This window comes from Tachysurus vachellii, chromosome 1, assembly GCF_030014155.1.
Source record: "Tachysurus vachellii isolate PV-2020 chromosome 1, HZAU_Pvac_v1, whole genome shotgun sequence".
NCBI classification, from domain to species: domain Eukaryota; kingdom Metazoa; phylum Chordata; class Actinopteri; order Siluriformes; family Bagridae; genus Tachysurus; species Tachysurus vachellii.
The window spans coordinates 34861855-34881568 of record NC_083460.1 but is presented as its reverse complement, the minus strand read 5'-3'; the positions used below and the strand labels follow the sequence as shown (position 1 = coordinate 34881568).

Here is a 19714-nt window from a genome sequence, read left to right as displayed (position 1 = left end):
ATGGAGCCCCAGAGTTTAGCGGTACTGTCTGTAAGGAGTTTTGTGTGTTTTTGCCATGTTGGCATGAGTTTCATCCACTTTCTTCCCTCTTCTCCTGAAACATGCTGAAATATGGACTGGCTACACTAAATCGCCCCTAGGTAACAGTGTGTGTAAATGTCAGAATGGGTGGCTGAATATTCAATTCAATTCAATTCAAATGTATTTGTATAGCGCTGACATTGACTCAAAACAGCTTTACAGAACATAAACATAGAACAAAAGGTTATTATAAAGAATAATATAAACATTTGTATAATACAAAATTCAAGATTAATATTAGATTTATTTAAATGTGTTTGTATTGATCCCCAATTAGCAAGTCTGAGATGACTGAGGTGACTGTGGTGAGGAAAAACTCCCTTAAATGGTGAAGGAAGAAACCTTGAGAGGAACCAGACTCAAAGGGGAACCTCATCCTCATGTGGGTGACACCGGAGGGTGTGATTATAAGTATACAGTCTGATAAATGAGGAGGATGAGGAGATTGTTGTCCTCTAAGACCACGTGGAGTTGGCGTCTCCTCTTTAGTATAGCAGAGTCTAACCGGAGCTGGTAGATCTCTAGATGCCTCAGGATCCTCACAGAGTCGCCCTCAACTCAGTGGAGGTCCAAAATCTTCATGGCACTGAAGACAATCCGGATATATTTTACATTTTTTAACGCTTAGCATAATGTTAAAAATCTGAAGAGATTAATGACTATACAATTTTTGGACATAAAGCTATATGTATCACAGTTTATGAACTGAAAAAAAAATAGGAAAGTTACAGTGAATATTATATTCTATCTATATAATATTATATTATATATTATATTCATTCTATATTATAATGGATATAAAACACCATAATAAAAAAGTTTGGACTTTGAAAGTTTCTGAAATCAGTCAACTACGGAGTGGGACATTACCTAGTTACTTTAACTAGAATTTTAGTATTTTTTTTAAACGACTTTGCATAAGAGTTCATTTCAGTTCAGGCGTCAATATATTGACTTTACCTAATCACCATCACAAGACTCGTCACGTGTCCATTCATCATGCACGCGCTTTCTGAATCCTACAGTCATGCCCCTGCTGGACAAGTCTGGAACTGCATGCTTTGAAACACTACTCTGTAGTACGCATGTATTTAGTATGGATCTATATTTCTGTTTTTATTGATCGAAACGGCGAATTAAAATGACTGTCTAATAATTTTAAACTTGACAACACATAAATGTGAAAGCCTAATCTGTAAAAGCGCTAATAAATTAAAAAAAAAAACATTGACGTGCTTATTGTACTAATCCTACTATTTAGTACGCAAGTTACCATAGCAGCGCAGAAACCGGAACACGGAAGCTTCAGATGAAAATAGTGGGCGGAGCCAAAGAGAATGCGGTCTACACGGATTTTTCGGCATAGAAATATCGAAAGCTATTAGTTCTTTATTTTTTTTATCGGTTTTACGATAAATATAGACTTTTGTATTGTTTGTAAATATGTATTGTAAATGGATGACTGGCTAACGCATGAGAAATAGATATTTGTTTATAGAGTTTAATTTTATAGATATTTGTTTTATAGAGTTTGTTTACATCTCGAGTTTGATTTCATCTCGAGTTTGTTTACATCTCGAGTTTGTTTACATCTCGAGTTTGTTTACATCTAGATTTTGTTTACATCTAGGTGGCACTGAGATACATTGCCGGTCAGGATGGAGTATTTATTACTGGTTAAAATAATAGCCCTGGTTGGCTTGTTAGTTCTTACTCTATTTTTCGGGTTCATTCCTGTCCGGATGAAATTTTTCCGAGCTGCGAGTGGAACAGGTAAAATTCCTCCTGGTTTTATATCATGTCTTGTACTGTGAATCAGATCTGCACTAATTTATCATCGTTGTAATACACAATGTCATGTGTCTACATTATCTTTGATAATTCTGAGTGTTTTGCACTTTAATATATTGTTTATCAGTAAATGGATTTCTTTATGTTATAGATAGATAGATAGATAGATAGATAGATAGAACGTCAATGCATAATACAGATACACAGCAACCAAATGCAGTTTGGCATCAACCAGAAGTGCAAAGTGTAGCAATTGTGCAAATAGACAAGTGCAGTTAAATATGTAGCATATGTATATAGATATATATGTAAACATATGTACAGCATGTAATATATATAGGTATATATGTACAGTGAATAAATAGCAGAGCAGGGCTATAGCAGTGCAGAGATGTGTGGACATTGTTGAAGAGTACAAGTAAATGGTTCTAAGGCTATGGCATTGTAAATAATGTGCAGACACTACTGTAAAGAGACAACAAGTATAAGGTAATAAGGTTTTGGCATTAAAAATGTGCAAGCTGATAGAATGTATATATATATATATATATATATACATTCTATCATATGTATTTTATCAGAAGCAAGTTAGCACTGTTCAAGGTCTGCTGACCGATAAGGGAATCAATAATAATGGAATTTTTTACTATGTCTAAATCAGTGCTGTTTGTTCTTGAATGGTCTCTTTATCTTGCAGGCTTGATTTGTGATACATACATATTTGATGTTTAGACATCGTTAACTTAACATACATGATCAAACTGTGCTCAAGAGTGCATTTATCTATCAATACATTTTAACAAAACTTTCCAGTTCTCTTTTTTGGAGATTTGAAAGGTCATGTTAATCTCATTCATGCTGAGCAAGCTTTTAACCATTGACTGCAGTTTCTAAGCCTTGCATTTAGAGACAGATGGTAGAAATGGGTTAAAGAGCAAAAACCTGACCTGACACATATTCAAAAATAAGTCAATGTAAGGGTTCAATTTTGATCATCCAACAACAGATTATTTTCTGTTTTGTTGAGACAGTGCTTATTAAATATAATGATAAGTTTAATGAGCATGAACTAGGTGGATTATTTACTCTATCAGAATCAGAAGGAGCTTTTTTGCCAAGTATGCTTTCGCATATAAGGAATCTGTTTTAGTGTCATACACAGAGACGACACAGACAATAACAATAAATAAATAAAAATACACATATGTAAATACATAAAGAATTACAAATTATATATATAAAAAAATTGTGTGTACAGTTGTGCTATAGATGATAGAATGGAATAGAATAGTATAGAATGAGATGTACTAGGATGGAAGTGGTAACAAATAAATATAAGATTATTGCACATTGTTATTGCGTAATGGGGAAACATTTAACTGTTCATGAAGTAGACTGCCTGAGGAAGAAACTGTTCTTGTGCATGGTTGTGCTGGTATTTGGGGATCTGTAGTGCCGGTCAGATGGTAAATGTTCAAAAAGCGGATGACTTGGATGTGAGGGATCCAGAATGATTTTCTGAGGCCGTTTCCATACAGTTCTTGAAGGGTGGGAAAGGGAGCACCAATAATCCTTTAGGCTCTCCGAACCGTTCTCTGTAGTCTTCTGATTTTGTAGCTGAGTCAAACCTGACAGTTATTGATGTGCACTAGAACCTAAAAGTAGATGCATGAGGCACAGTTTGTCCAATAAAGTTACACAACATTCTTAATAAGTATATATGACATTTTGTAATTGCTCATAGTATTATATTTTTTATAACACAATTAATAGATTTTAAATTTTGGCATCCAGTTTAAGATCATGACCTACCATCACTGCTTGCATCATTAGTTCACAGAATGCTTGTTTTGCACTTTTATTTTTGCTTTTTATAACTATAATCACTTCTTAGATGTTTGATAAGTAATTAAAACAGGACCAAAGATATAGGTTCATCATCACCGACTTTCCTAATCAGTAGTCACTCTTGTTGTTTTGTGTGTCTTTTCCAGAAATCCACAGGACAGTACTGAGTTTAATCAGCTGTTTCGCTGGAGGAGTGTTCCTTGCTGCCTGTCTCTTGGACATTATCCCAGATTATCTGTCTGATATAAGTGAGCAACTACAAGACACAAATGTGAGTTCTCTTGGGGTCAGAATTGATCATAGTACACATCTGCGTCTGAAAAACACCTTTCCTGAATGAATGGCGACTTTGTGTTTTTGGTCCTGTGAAACAGTCTCACAAAATTAATACACACTTTGTATGTTAATTACAAAGTTAATTAATTAATGTACACTTTTTCTGACACACTGTCTGTATCAGTTTAAGCAGGAAATTCAGTGCTTACAAATAATCCAAAATATCTAAATGGTATTTGAATCCAATATTTAATAATCCCAAAATTTGTATTTTTTTTCCTTTCTAGAAGGTCAACACTTTAATGTCTAAGTTGTGTGTGTTTTTTTTTTTGGGTTGTTTTAATTTTTTTTTTGCCAAAATTAAATTTACCCAGTATTAAAAATGACCTTTGGTCTGTCCATAAAAATTCTGTATTTGTTTACCTACAACTTGCTTGACTGGATCCAACACACACTGAGCAGTTACGGTCTTCTATCTTTTGCATAATATGTTCATAATGTATATAGTAAATCAAATGCAGTAAATGCACTATATAAACAAAATGTATAGGAGCGAAGTACAGTACAATAATTTCTTAATAAGGAACAGAACAAAAAGGTTAAACCCCAAACGAACTCCTATTATCTCACCAGATCGACTATCCTCTGGCTGAGTTCATCATGGCATGTGGATTCTTCATCGTCCTCATCCTCGAGCGGCTGGTCCAGAGCTGTAACAAAAGGGGGAATATGGAAACAGCTCCTCTGCTCCCATCTGCAGGTCACAGCCACTCACACACACATCGCTCCATAAACGAAGTGGATAATAGTAGCCACCATGTTCACATGGATCTGCAGGCTCATTCATCCTTCCGCTCGTTCATGCTCTTCCTGTCTCTCTCACTGCACTCTGTGTTCGAGGGTTTGGCCATCGGTTTGCAAGCGACTGACACTAAGGTAAAGGCTTTACTCTTGAGCGCTGACTTTTACATTGCAGGTGTCAAACACGAGTCCAGGACAGCCAGGGACGTGCACAATGAGCGTGTACTTCAGCTATGTATTTCAAATACATTCCTTTATGTAGAGTAACTATTTATTTAAGAAATCCTGCCCTAAAATCTGGTGTGATTTTGAATGCAACATTTTATAATTTGGTATTTTGGTTGAGAAAGAAATCCTATTTTAGCCTGACGTGATCTTGACATTTTTGTACTCTCATGCCAATATGGTTTTAAATGACCTATAACCTATACAGTGAACAATGGTTGCTACCTTATCTTTGGCTTGGGTCAGAAATCCAAGAGAATGAGTCGCTTCTTCAAATCTGATATGATCACTCAACCTCAGATTTCCACTTGTGTTCACTTGCCCCCTGAGCTGCACTCAGATTGTTTGGGTTATAAACAAGTGATTGGGTTTTTTTTTTAAAGTGCTCAAGTCTGAAGAAGAAAAAAACATTTTGTAGCTGCTTTTTAATAATGATTTGAAAATCCATGCACTGATGATTCGGAGAAATACAACCGAATCATTTTATATACAGGCTTTATGTGCTGTGATGATGATGATGATGATGATGATGATGATGATGAGAAGTGATCATTGTGAAAGTCATTTTGTGGCAGGTTTCCAGATTATACAGAAGCACAAAGTAATCAAAAGGTGTTTGACTAGGTTCATGGATATTCACAGTTTTATTTACAATTCTATTTTTATCACCAAAAATGCCTAAGCATTAAAATGTGCTGGCTTGATGTATTTTTTGCTTGAACAGCAAGTTTCCGTAGTTATGGTACATGGTGCACCCTGCAAAACTTAAGGAACTTGTTGGATGAGACAAAAGCATTTCACTTTTGCAGATTCATGTTTGTTTTCATTACATTGTTTCAGTTCTTTTTTTTTTTTTAGATCTTCCTCTTGTGTCAAATTACACTGGCTGTTGAAATGGCAAACATGGTTACCTTTCTTTTATTTTATTTTATTTTATTTTATTTTAATAAATCCTGTCTAGGTTTTGGAGATCTGCATCGCCATCTTGATCCACAAGAGCATAATCGTATTCAGCCTGTCGATAAAGCTGATCCAGAGTGCTGTCCCGATCATGTGGCTCATCATCTACATCCTGGTTTTTTCCGTAATGTCACCAATGGGCATTGCTATCGGCATCGGGGTGAGTGAAGCTCAGCTACAGATGGGAATGTTAGTCCAGGCTGTGCTGGAAGGCCTGGCAGCAGGAACCTTTATTTACATCACATTTCTGGAGATTCTTCCTCATGAGCTCAACTCTCCAGAGCGACAGCTCCTCAAAGTGCTCTTCATCTTATTCGGATTCTCTCTCATGGCCTTTCTGTGCTTCCTTGGCTAAGAGGAGATCACAGGGATTTATATGGAACATTAAGGACTATTATTTTTAATGACAATAAGTAAAATACACACAAGATTCATATTTTATTATTTTTATTTTATTTTATTTTTTTATTTTAACACTGATGATTTTTTTTATGGATTTGAGCTGTATATCTTACTATAACACACTAATTAAGAACCATGCAAATGTACAACTCACTTATCAGTTAAATCCAGTGTAAAGATTTATTAATTTATTTTTTAGAAAATATGCCATTTAAATATTATCTGACACATTTCAGTGTTCTGAAGGTTTTCATTCAGAGAACCATTTTATTAACCTCATGATTTTATTTTATTATCCACTCGAAAAGGACGTCTTATATATCTAAAGAGATTATGGATTATTTTAATTATTTTCAAGCGTCCAATCAAATTTAGCCAATCAAATTTACTAAACTGATTACTAGTAATTGCATTATTCCTGCACAGTATTTTCATTGTGAAAGTGTTCATCTAATATCTATCCCTTTTCTCCAACACCTTTTGCAGTTCTGACATAATGTGTCCCGTGTGGACAGCAGCGTATGAATAACTGACTTACACAGTGTCTCATTTTGGGCAAAAATGTTTTCTATGAATAAAATATTCAAAGATGCGGGGTGAAGTGGGCCGACGTGTAGCACCATTACAGTTCTGATCCCAAAGATTTTAAAATTTTATCATTAACAGTTTTGTTTTGTTTGTTTAACTACAGCAATTTGACAACGGTGACAGTTTTCTATATATATTAAAGAATGATAGATCATATATTTAATGTTGTGAAACATCTCAGAAACAAGTCAGTTTCTGTTCTTCCTTTGCTCTTTTTAAAAAAATCTTTTCCCCTTTTTTTCTTTTGAAATGACTAAGACAGAAAAGCAGCTTGACATGTTACTGACAAAGTCCTCAATCCTAAACACTTCCCTTTTTTGGAAAACCTAACAATTTGATCTCAGAAATCTCTGACACTAAATTCATTATAAAAAAAAAGGAACTAATAAACATCTACTTTGATAAAACTTCCTAAATTTCCATGTTAGTTGTTACTATAGAAAAAGCAAAAAATTATGATACATTTTTAGAATGGTATTTATAATACATTAATCTAACTCAAATCTAATCAATAATACATTAATCTAGGACAAATGATCATCATAGCTGCTGTTATAGATTTTTAATCATCACCGTCTGACACATTTCAACGGATAATGTTGACATGAAATATTGCCACTTTCCTACTGCCGGTGTTTGCATGAACGCCCAACTGACATATTTGTCTAGGCTTGAAAAGACTTCATCATAAGACCGTTGTTGAAGATAGCTTGAAGCTCAGAAAAAACACAGATGAACCTCTCTGTTGTATTATTTGTATTATGCACTCAGTCACTAAGTTTAGAATTTCACTGTGTGAGATACACACACACACTGTTATGGTGTAAATGTTTGCTGTAAATATGTTGCTATATCAATACAGTGCCTTTTTGTAAATCCATACATGCCATTCTTTGTGCAAAACAAATGAGACGGGAGTACTTTTTTTTTGTGCCTTACATGATCAATAAATCCACTGTGGTGAGAGATGTGTGGAGTGAATGCTATTTATTTTCATCATGTGTTCCTTGCTTTTGATCAAACTGCATACAAAAGCTGCTGTTAGTTCCTCAAAAATATCACAGAATAGACACAGTGACACGCCTGTAAGCAGTGAGTCACCGTGACTCATGACTAGGAGATAGTGTTGTGTACAGTTGAAAGTGCTAATTCTTAACTTGGAAAGTCCTGTTACATTTGACCCAGAACACTTTTCATTATTAACTGAGGTCTTATTACTGACTTAGAAACCACTAAACGAGAATCTCTTCTTTTCAGTAGCTTACCATTAAGAATATGGAAAAAAAAAAAAAAAAAAAGCACTACTCACTCACTCATCTTCTACCGCTTATCCGAACTACCTCGGGCGTCATCGGGCATCAAGGCAGGATACACCCTGGACAGAGTGCCAACCCATCACAGGGCACACACACTCTCATTCACTCACGCAATTACACACTACGGACAATTTTCCAGAGATGCCAATCAACCTACCATGCATGTCTTTGGACCGGGGGAGGAAACCGGAGTACCCGGAGGAACCCTCAATTTCTCAGCTGTATAAATGTTTCACAGGTTTCACAAGAAACACAAACAAGCTGATTTATTAGAAATGTCTATGCTTTAGGTGCTCTTTGTAGGCATATCGTTACTGAGTGTAATATTTAAATCTGTAAATGCATCAATGTAAAGAGCCCACCAGTGGACCACTGCCTTCCAGATATTACATGTGTGGTCACTGACATGGTAGTGAGTGTGGTATGAGAGAATGAGGCACAGCGGTGTTGATGGATGTTTTAAACCTTTGTGCACAGTATACAGAGACTCACAAGAAGAATCAGGAAATACAGGTAGTATAAATGGTAAAGGCACAGGTGTGCCAGGAAATGAAGATATTTGGCAGCAGGAGGTCAACAAAATTCTTCTTTGAGGCATCCAGTGTATCTTAGCAATGGTCCCATCTCTTCTGTTGAAAAAGTTTATGATTCACGGTTCTGTCAGCCTGAATAAGGAAACAATAAATAATGAGAATGAAGCATCATGCATATAAAGGTCCAATCATATTCACTCAGAATGGTAAAGACTAAATGACTTGTATTTGTACCCTGGTAGTGTTCTACTTTTGCAGCCCATCTTTTTACATTTACATCATTTTTGGCAGAGCAACTTACATTATCTCATTTTTTAATACAGCTGAGCAATTGAGGGTTAAGGACGTTACTCAGGGGCCCAACAGTGGCAGCTTGGTGGACCTGGGATCAAACTCACAACCTTCCGATTAACCCCTAGGCTACCACATCTGTCCTAAGGTTTTGCAAGATGTCTATTCTGAGCTGCTTTTCTGTTCACCACAGTTGTAAAGAGTGATTATTTGACTTACCATAGCCTTCTTGTCAGCTTCAACCAATCTGGTCATTATGCTCTGACCTTTCTTGTAAACTTTTTTTTTTAACCTTCAGAAATGCAGTTCACTTTTACTGTGCTGGTGAGACTGCTGTGTGTGAAAATTCTAGGATATCAGCAACACTACTATGGTCAAAGTCACTGAAATCACATTTTCCCCATTCTGATGTTTGACATGAGCGTTAACTGTAACTCTTGACCTGTATCTGGATAATGCAATGCATTGCACTGATGCCACGTGATTGCATAAACATACAGGTGTACAGGTGTTCATATTAACATGATCAGTGAATGTACAGTATGTTAGCTTCAATAAGATTAGTTTTTTTGCTACTGAAAATGAAAGTGTACAACCCATTGAACCACACACGTGTCTAAATTAGATAAGGAATAAAAAATATGATCATATAACTACAATTTTATCATCTCTACACTGGCTACATGTCAAAACTCTTACAAACCATTGCTATTTATGTACAAGGCTCTAAACGGTTTTGCTCCCATGTATCTAACCAGTCTTCTAACAAGTTACAATCCTTCACGTTCTCTGAAATCACAAAACTCATGACTTCTGGTAGTTCCCAGAATATAAAAATTTACTAAAGGCGGTAAAAGGTTTTCGTATTTAGCTCCCAAACTTTGGAATAACCTTCCTGATAGTGTTTGGGCCTCAGACACACTTTCCCAGTTTAAATGTAGATTAAAGACATATCTCTTTAGTCAGGTGTACACATAATACTGTACATCCCATAACCGTACCTTCATTGAGACGACACCAACCATGTCAGAATCCTGAGGCATCTAGAGATGTACCAACTCCAGATGGACTCTGCTTCATGAAGTGTCTGGACATTTTAAGAGGAGATGCCAACTCCATGTGGTTTGAGGAGAACAACCCCAATCAATACACAATTGTCAGACTGCATATTTATAATCACACCCTCCAGTATCACCCAAATAAATATGGGTTCCCTTATGAGTCTGGTTCTACTCAAGGTTTCTTCTTTTTCCATCTAAGGGAGTTTTTCCTTGATACAGTCGCCTCAATCACCTCAGTCTTGCTCATAGGGGATACATACAAACACGTTTAAATATAAGTCTAATATAAATTTTTGTATTATATTAATCTTCATATAATATTACATTTCTTGCATATGTCTCTTATGTTCTGTAATGCTGAACTTTGAGATGATGTCTATTGTTAAATGCGCTATACAAATAAATTTGAATTGAATCACGCATCCAGACCTTTGCAGACCTGCCCCTTTGTAGCCCCCTTCACTGAGTGCCTCAAAGTTCCCTGACCCATCTCATTCCTTATTCTGGATGGAAACGGCTTTTTCTGTCCCTGCGGCTAAGGTAAGGCATGGGGTCTTTTACCTGTGAATCTCAGATCTGAGCTTTTTATATATGTTTTAGAATATTGAGATTGTTCATAAAATGTATACAAGAGTATATGCTGAAGACAGCTGCTTTATTGGTGCCATGTGTCTTTCTCTTATTTATACATTATAGCAATGTAATGATATACTGATCTAGTGATGATTTTAGTAGTTATTATGAAAATACATGAGATTCCCACATAGTATTTAATAATCTATTAATTATGAGTGTATGCTGAAGACAGCTGCTTTATTGGTGCCATGTGTCTTTCTCTTGTTTATACATTATAGCAATGTAATGATATACTGATCTAGCTATGATTTTAGTAGTTATTATGAAAATACATGAGATTCCCACATAGTATTTAATAATGTATTAATTAGTGTAATGACATGACATGACATGACGTGACATACAGCTAAGTACGGTGACCCATACTCAGAATTCGTTCTCTGCATTTAACCCACCCAAAGTGCACACACACACAGCAGTGAACACACACACACACACACCGTGAACAAACACCCGGAGCAGTGGGCAGCCATTTATGCTGCGGCACCCGGGGAGCAGTTGGGGGGGTCGGTGCCTTGTTGAAGGGCACCTCAGTCGTGGTATTGCTGGCCCGAGACTTGAACCCACAACCTTAGGGTTACAGTAGGATTCAAACTCTCTAACCATTAGGCCACGACTTAATGTGCGGTATCTCTGCCATTCACACAGAAAAACACTTAATGATGTAAGGATCACTAAAGTACATCCCTATAGATGTAAAATCCCCATAGAACAATCAGATTGAAGATTTTGCAAGTATACTTTTGCTTTAGCTTGCTATCTCTGACACACAGTAAATGCAATATATGAAAATTGCTACAGAAATCAATATTATAATCCCTCTTACATTAAGAAGCTTAAAAGGGATCCATGCAAATTTTTTTTAGCATAATTCATTTTCACACTGTTTTGCTTACACAGCTGTTTTGTTTGATAGAAAAACTACAAGTGGAACAACATGTGCCCTCTGATGGGTTTTTTCTTGATTTCTCTCTTGCTTGTATATATATATATATATATCGCTCTGGGATTTGTTGCATGACCTCAGGATTTGAACTTGTAGCAGCAGTAGCACGTCCCCAGTGAATGGATTTAATTAGATATTGTTTCTGTCTTCAGTGTCTGAGTAACTGCTGAACGATCTGGTGATTATGGCTTCTGTAAGTTCACATGTACCACATATCTATTCCTACTTTGCATCATTTCGGGTATTTTTAATACCCTTTAATGCTGTTTTTGTGTGAGATCTGTATGATTTCATCCTCAAATCATGGGCAAGCAATTAGCTTTCTTTAAATCTTTTAAACTTTGTTGTACACAGTGGTTGGTTGCTTTACACTTTCTTTGTCTTTGTTGGTGAAAAAGACCGGCACTTTCCGCATGGTCTCAGAGGATGAACAGGCCTTGCGCTCCAAGCTTGAGCACCTGACTGTGAAGGATCATGGGCCGGTGTTCGGGCCATGTGAGCAACTCCCTGATCACACAGTACAGAAGGTTTTTTACGTTCTTTTGTTTGTTTTTTTTAATATTAATAGTATCTACATAATGTAAAAGTAATGTGCCAGTAAAAGAATAAAAAAATATCTATTATTTTACATGGATTTTTATTTTATTTTTAGATTTTGTTCCATAAATATCACAAGAAAAATGTCAGGATCTAGCCCTTTTTGCTGGTGCCACCTGTTCCTTATGTGTCTAATTGTCTCCCCTGTTTGTTCCTTCTTGAATCCTCATCTTTGTGCTGTCTTTGTATCTCTTACCTGTATCTTTGAGTTTCGGTTTTCTTTTCTTTCTCCTAGTGTTTCCCGTTTTTTTGTGTTATGTTTTATTTAATAAATTGTGCTTTTAGCTGTCCCCGTGTTTGGGTCTGAATTTTATCCACGAAGACACCCCACTTTTTGGGACAGAAAAAATATTATGATGAACATGAAAGAAAACTTTATAAAATGTATTTTATAAAGTGTTTTTTGTTTTTTGTAAAATGTAAATTTTAATCTTTTGTGATTAAGAAAAATCAACAACAGGAAATGAAAAACAAAAGAAATTTTGAAGTAAATGAGTCTTCCTGTTTTGTTCATATCTGTATGACTTCTTTTCTAACAGGCAAAGGATGAGCTGAAAGAGACCGTGGAGAAAAGAGTGTCTGCAGTAAAGGAGCTGAGATCCCTGATTTGTGAGAAGCCAGAGAATATGGATGACTTGTCCGTGGCCGTGAAGGAGAAATTTGGGAACAAACCAGATTCTCTGCTCCTGAGGTTTATTCGTGCGCGCAAGTTTGACGTGGCCAGAGCATATGAGCTCATGAAGGGTGGTTAAACAATTTCCTGGGTCTCTAATATCTGATAGATTGTCATTGTCATTTGTTTATGTCACACCGCTGCTTTTGTGTAAAAAACTGTGCTGTTCTACTCTACATCTCTGGGCTTTTTTTAACAAAGAAATCATTTGTCTCAATTAGGCTTTCAGGGGAACACTGACAGAGGCTCTTTGTGCATAATTAGGGCACATTTATTTTCCCAGAAACTTCAGATAGTTATGACCAGGCAGACAAGACAGGCTTTTATGCCTCAGCCTTCAGTTGCTGTGCACATGCATGAGAGAAAAGTGAATGTGAATGTACACTTACTGGTTAATTGGTGCATTCTAGAGTGTATAAAAGGACAATCCATTATTGCATCATCTTGTAAACTTCTGACCGAGGTTGAGGACATAGAGGATGTGGACAAAACATGACAAAGAACTTACTGTCTTTTGTGTGTGTGTATGTGTGTGTGTGTGTATGTGTGTGTGTGTGTGTGTGTGTGTGTGTGTGTATGCGGCATCACACTTGCACTCTTTTTTCATATGCAGACAGTTCTTGCTGTTTGTATTGATCTCATTTCTGTTCACCAGGTTATGTGCGTTTCCGACGTGACTACCCCGAGCTGTTTGAGGATTTGACCCCTGAAGCAGTGCGCAGTACCATCGAGGCTGGCTATCCACAAATACTTGGCACACGTGACAAGTACGGACGTGTGGTGCTCCTTTTCAACATAGAAAACTGGGATTTGGAAGAGGTCACCTTCGATGAAGTATGTGTACGAAACACAAATTACACCCAAAACACAGATCTGGTAAAGGGACAGCTAAGCCTCCAGTCTTTCAGAGATATAAGAAAAAAATCAACCAGGATTCATTGTTTATGGAAAATGTTTCTGCCTCATTTTAAAGGGATAATAAAAGATAATTGTGACTTTATATCTCAGAGTTGCATCGTTATTTCTCAAAATGATGTCTTTATATCTCAGAATTGCGTAATTTTTTTCCTTGCAATTCTTGTATTTTTCCTCACAAATGCACCATATATTTCATTGTTCTGATGTAATTTCTCCCAGTTACTTATGTTGATCTTGCTGTATGGTTATGCAGAACATTATAGAGTATTGTTTTTTTGTGGTTTCACAAATCCTGATCCTTCAAGAGAGATCCTGATTTCATTGGAGGAGTCAAACAACATAAAGCTAAGCCTCAGGACTCTTGAAAGAACATTACAGAGGAATCGGTTGTGGTGTAGATGCAACAAAACAAGATGATGCAGAAGTGGCACATTTCAATTAATAAGATTTTTAAATGGACAAAGTGTGGCCCATGACTGTTATATATGTGTCGACGTAGATGACCTTTGTCCATCTAAAAGTCTCATTAATTGACGGACAGTTTCTTTGTCTGTAATAATCCCAGACATCCAACATTTCTGGTGTATCCACCAACAATCATGTTGACATTCTGGTGCATGAAGCTGTTGGTGTATAAAATATGGCACTTCTGTATCATCTGGTTTGTTGCGTCTACACCACAACCGATTCCTCTGTGAAAAAAATCAGAATTCTGAGATACAATGTCGCAATTATCTTTTATTATTTTTTAAAACGAGGTGTGAACAATCTTTGATAATTCTTGTTGCTCATATCAGTTAAAAATATTTTAACAAGGATTATTTGGATTCTTTGTTAAACCAAGTCCAACAGCACCACCAATGGTCGACAGATATTAAATACACAGAATTTCTAAGATAAAGTGAGATTGATTTTTCTTTGTAGCCTGAAGATTCATGCCATCTATCAGTGAGAGACCTGACAGGTGATTAGACAGAGTAAAACCTGACATAGATCTAGATTAATTATCTATTTGGGATGATCTTGTTTAGCCATTGTCGCTGACACATCTCTTACACGTCATTAGCAATGATTAAGAAGGTGTGTATGAAATACGTTTGCAAGTGAAACAAACATAAACATAGTGTATTATTTGTCTCTCAACTTTTTTTTAATTTTATTTATTTATTTATTTATTTATTTATTTATTTATTTATTTATTTATTTATTATGAAATAACTTTGGAGGAAAAACTTAAAGTAGATAGACCGACAGATAAGCACACATTGTTTAATCAGATACAAAGTACAGATGAACAAAATGGTTCCAGAGGAAACAGGATGAATCCAGTTGGCCATTGCGATCTTCAAACACTGCTTTTGTTTGTGTGTGTGTGTGTGTGTGTGTGTGTGTGTGTGTGTGTGTGTCTTTGCCCCATATCTTATTATGCCATTTTTACATACTGCTCAACTGTAATAATCTAAATAGTAATAATAAAAAAATTTAGTTTATACACTGTCACATTACTTCATGCCAGTTTATGGGGTAAAAAAAGCAACTTGTTGCTTCTGAGTGCTAAAAATTGAACGCTGTGCCAAATTACTCCCTTCTAATACAAAGGTGTCTTTGTCTTGCTTACATAAAGCAGCTTGAACTGTCATAAATATCTAAGTGTACCCTGTGGTGCTATGTTGGCTCTAATGTTCTGTTCTAACCCGGTCTATGGCTTTTCTCTTATAAATGACAGACTCTGCGGGCTTACTGTGTCATCCTGGAGAAACTTCTGGAAAATGAGGAGACTCAGATCAATGGCTTTGTACTCATTGAAAACTTTAAGGGTTTTACTATGCAGCATGCAGCTGGCATCAAACACACTGAGCTGAAAAAGATGGTGGACATGCTGCAGGTAACAAGCACATGGACGAGATGTTCTTGTCACATACACAGTTATATACATTATACAACTGGCAGTGGGATAAAAACATGACTTTCTCCTCATTAGACTGTTCATATAAATAATATAAATTAGAAATGTATAATAAGAAGAAGAAATAGATTGTGCAAAATGTGATGTACAAACTGTGCATTTGTGTTACATGTTGTAACAGTAAGCGCTTTGTGTGGAGTTGTGAATGTTGACATGAATGTGAAACATCTTAAATATATGCGTGTAATACATCATGTCCAGTATGTACAAAAGTAACTACTATTTTTTAATACTTAGGACTCGTTTCCTGCACGCTTCAAGGCTGTGCATGTGATTCACCAGCCGTGGTACTTCACAACCACTTACAATGTGGCCAAATCCTTCATGAAGAGCAAACTGTTAGAGAGGGTGAGTGAACCAGAGTGAAGGGATGCTCTGTACTAGCACAGACACTTACTCCAGCTTTTGAGTGAGTCGAGTCCAGAACTTGATTTCAGAAGCGATATGTTTTGGTTGGGGAAAAAACTCATTCTTATCCAATACTGTTTTATTCCTTTTTCAGATTCATGTTACTATATGATCGGATAAGCGGTAGAAGATGAATGAATGTTACTATAATGATCACATAATGTCTACAAATCAGCAAACAAGTGATATAACATCCCAGTCAACTCTTTAGATTCCACCATGCTGAAGAAATGCCACTATGCTATTACGTAGCTTACCTCAAGCATGATGCCCATGATTTTCCATGTCCAAAGCTATTCGATTTATTATTTTTTTAAATTGTGAAGCATTGTGAAGCAAACCAGTGTTGTACATCACATTATGAGTTATTTATGTAGAGATTATTTTTCCATGAAGAGCACAACTCAAATTTTATTCCTCTAATGCCACAGCAGGTTTTGTTGCGGAACATTCAATTCAGATTTTAACAACAGATATTTTCTCAAATCAGCTTTACAGAAATATAGAATAGATGATTTTGAATAGAAATGACAAAGTTTCAAATTAAATTTATATTCATCCCTAATAAACAAGCCTGAGGCAACACCAGCAAGGAAAAACTCCCTGAGATGATATAAAGAAGAAACCTTGAGAGGAACCAGGCTCAGAAGGGAACCCATCCTCATTTGGGTGACACTAGAGAGTGTGATTTATAAATAATTTCCTTACTAAAGATATCAAGTGGGGTTGTGTAACCAAGAGCTGTCGAGAAACTTATAGCGTCATTTCTGAGCACAAAACCGATTAGCTGCAACAGTAGTTCTATCTGTTACAGCTATTACACAGTTATCTATTTGTATTATTGCATTATTGCATATATAGTATAAAAAAAACAACAACTCATATCTCTATTCTTGTCATGTTAATATGGCAAAAACAGCTTATGTTCTCATGAAACGGCAAAGCTCTCTATACTGAAGACGTTCTCATGTCAGAAAACTTCGAAAACTAAGTACTTAGTACTACACAAAAATACCAGCTTTACATGACTGGCACAAAATAATGACACTCGAGAAGAAATTTCTACTCACCTTTTACAACAATTACACATATATCAATTATTCAATTTCAAAAACCCCTCTGTTACAGAATTAGAAGCTTTCTCTTGAGACGAGATTCGATGAGATGAGAGAATTTAATTTATTAATCCCCTGTAGGGAAAATAAGTCAATACAGCAGCACAAGTAGAAGGAATAACACCTAAGAAAACCCTATACATCAAAAATAGTGTAAAATACAAATAGTTTAAAAAAAACCATTATGTATATATTTTTGCAAGAAAACATTACATTTACCCTGGCCTCTTTTTTTTTTTTTTTATCAAAGTAAAGTATTTACATGTTCCTTTTTTAATGAACCATTTCACAGAAACAATAGGTTTAATCTCCTTTACCTCCTGCTCAGGTGTTTGTTCATGGAGATGATCTGGACGCTTACTTCAGAGACTTTAGTGTCGAAATCCTCCCTCCAGACTTCAGTGGGACAGGACTGAGATGTGATGGCAGAGAGACAGCAAACAAGCTGTTTGGCTCAGAAGACACAGCTCTTTAAACGACGGGAGTCACTAACACGCTAGTCTGGCCAACGTATATGGAGTACACTGATGTACGTCCTTTAGGCAGTATAAAAAAGTGGGAAAAAAAGATGTTAAAATATGGATGAACATAAAGAACTGTACCATGGGAGAAATATAAACAGTATACTGAACAACGGGAGCAGAATTTTTTGTTAAAGGAGACGAGGTAATAGAGGTCATGAGGGTTATGTACTATTATGTACTATGCTACTCTTTAGTAGCATTAACCCAGCTAAACTTTAAGACATAGTGTGTATATAATCAAACATACACACACTCCACAATGAAGTGTTTTAAGCTAAAGTGCTGATTGACTGACATATCGTGGTACAGATTTTGTTCTCCATGACTGGTTTTATGATCTAGATAATAATTAGCAGTGTTTATAATAAAATACGACTAATGGAAACGTTAACCATTTTAACATGTGGTCGGTCAAGGTGGCAATACATATGAATTAACACTTACATTCAGATCACTGGCTTTGTGCTCAATGAAAACTAAGTGGTTTACCATGCTGCAGGATTAAACACTGGATGTTCATGTCGATGTGAACTTCAAAAGAAGAGAATAAGAATATAAAGGGGTTGGACAAAATAATGAGGACACATGAAATATGTAATATCTCTTTATTAATAAAGTGTTGGGCCACCATTTACATTTAATACAGCTTACAACCTTCTTGGAATAGATTCATACAACTTCTCAGTATCTTCTAGTAAAGTTTTGTACTATTCATCTAGCAGAATATCTTCTAATTGCTTCAGAGCGGTTGGTGTAGGGAACCTGCTTGTCACTTTTCTTTCGAAAATTTCCCAAATTGTTTAGATGATATTCAAGTCAGGTGACTGAGCTGGACAGGGTTGATGTTGAAGTTCTGCTCTGCAAACCAAATCATCTTGAAAAATGACTATTGTTTGGAACCAACATTTGAATCATATTATGAACACTTTTAAATACTTTCTGGCAGAAACACGACCATGTAGACTAATGATGGGGCCAGAAGAATACCAATATATGGCTGCCCAATGGAACCATACAGCCCAAGTTGTACACTTCCTTGGGGGTTCTCCATACATAAGCTCGACCTGCTGTTGGGAACAATGTAAATGAGTCATCAGACCATATCACTCGTTTCCAGTCTTCATCTGTCCAGGTTTTATGATCAAGACACCATCTTTTTCACATTTTTGTGACATCATTGTTTTGATTTTCTCCACTATTCTTTTTCAACTATGAAGTCCTATCATGCTTTGTATACATCATGGAGATTGTTGCTCTTAAAACACCAAATAGTTGGGCTGAAACAGTTACAGATGCTTCTGCTAAACAGGCTTCCATGATCTGCCCCCTTTGGAAGTCTGACAAGTCACCAGTTACAACAGTATCTTAAACTTACCACTGCTGAGAACAACTTGTTTTATACTGGCATGCAACCTAGACAATATATAGCAACACAAAATAAATAAATGATAGTCACAACATTTATTTTTTCACAGTAGCCTACACAAATAATATTAACTCCATAACAATGGGTGTCCATTTTGTCCAACCACTGTTTTTTTTATTCTTGCATGTGATCCACCAGCTGTTGTACTTCACAACTTCTTACAACGTGGCAATGAACAGCAAACTGCTGGAGAGATTAGAAAGAGGCACCTCTCATGTCTTTTCTCCATGAGAAAGATCAATAAACAGGAAATAAAATATAATCCCTCATATCCTAAATAACCTTTGTTTCTTTTGTATCATCATATAACAGTAGTGCTGATTCCAATGCCA

General features: G+C 36.1%; 2 protein-coding genes across 3 annotated transcripts; both read left to right on the top strand.

The window, feature by feature from the left end:
- The first annotated feature begins 1398 nt into the window (after nt 1–1398).
- On the top strand, nt 1399–7940 carry slc39a1 (solute carrier family 39 member 1). The gene is made up of 4 exons (XM_060884483.1): nt 1399–1854; nt 3867–3991; nt 4630–4932; nt 5984–7940. Exons 1-4 carry the CDS (start codon nt 1740–1742, stop codon nt 6335–6337), a joined length of 897 nt encoding a protein of 298 aa, XP_060740466.1. The 5' UTR covers nt 1399–1739; the 3' UTR covers nt 6338–7940.
- Nucleotides 7941–10680: 2740 nt separating this feature from the next.
- On the top strand, nt 10681–19628 carry rlbp1a (retinaldehyde binding protein 1a). 2 transcript variants are annotated; one of them, XM_060865186.1, is made up of 8 exons: nt 10681–10713; nt 11908–11948; nt 12154–12273; nt 12892–13096; nt 13681–13859; nt 15670–15828; nt 16147–16257; nt 17761–19628. In XM_060865186.1, the coding sequence occupies exons 2-8, from the start codon at nt 11940–11942 to the stop codon at nt 17905–17907; spliced, it is 930 nt and encodes a 309-aa protein (XP_060721169.1). In that variant the 5' UTR covers nt 10681–10713; nt 11908–11939; the 3' UTR covers nt 17908–19628. The 2 variants fall into 2 exon arrangements, with proteins under 2 accessions (XP_060721169.1, XP_060721160.1); XM_060865177.1 differs by having other exon boundaries at nt 12154–12282.
- The last annotated feature ends 86 nt before the right edge of the window (nt 19629–19714 follow it).

What these genes read in the sequence shown, in the direction of transcription:
- rlbp1a (XM_060865177.1), top strand. An exon ending in CTGATCACACAGTACAGAAG is followed by an intron (nt 12,283 to 12,891) that starts GTTTTTTACGTT and finishes CTTTTCTAACAG; the next exon opens with GCAAAGGATGAGCTGAAAGA. An exon ending in AGATGGTGGACATGCTGCAG is followed by an intron (nt 15,829 to 16,146) that starts GTAACAAGCACA and finishes TTTAATACTTAG; the next exon opens with GACTCGTTTCCTGCACGCTT.
- slc39a1 (XM_060884483.1), top strand. Translation starts at nt 1,740, where the DNA reads ATGGAGTATTTATTACTGGTTAAAATAATAGCCCTGGTTGGCTTGTTA. An exon ending in CCGAGCTGCGAGTGGAACAG is followed by an intron (nt 1,855 to 3,866) that starts GTAAAATTCCTC and finishes TGTCTTTTCCAG; the next exon opens with AAATCCACAGGACAGTACTG. An exon ending in AGCAACTACAAGACACAAAT is followed by an intron (nt 3,992 to 4,629) that starts GTGAGTTCTCTT and finishes TTATCTCACCAG; the next exon opens with ATCGACTATCCTCTGGCTGA.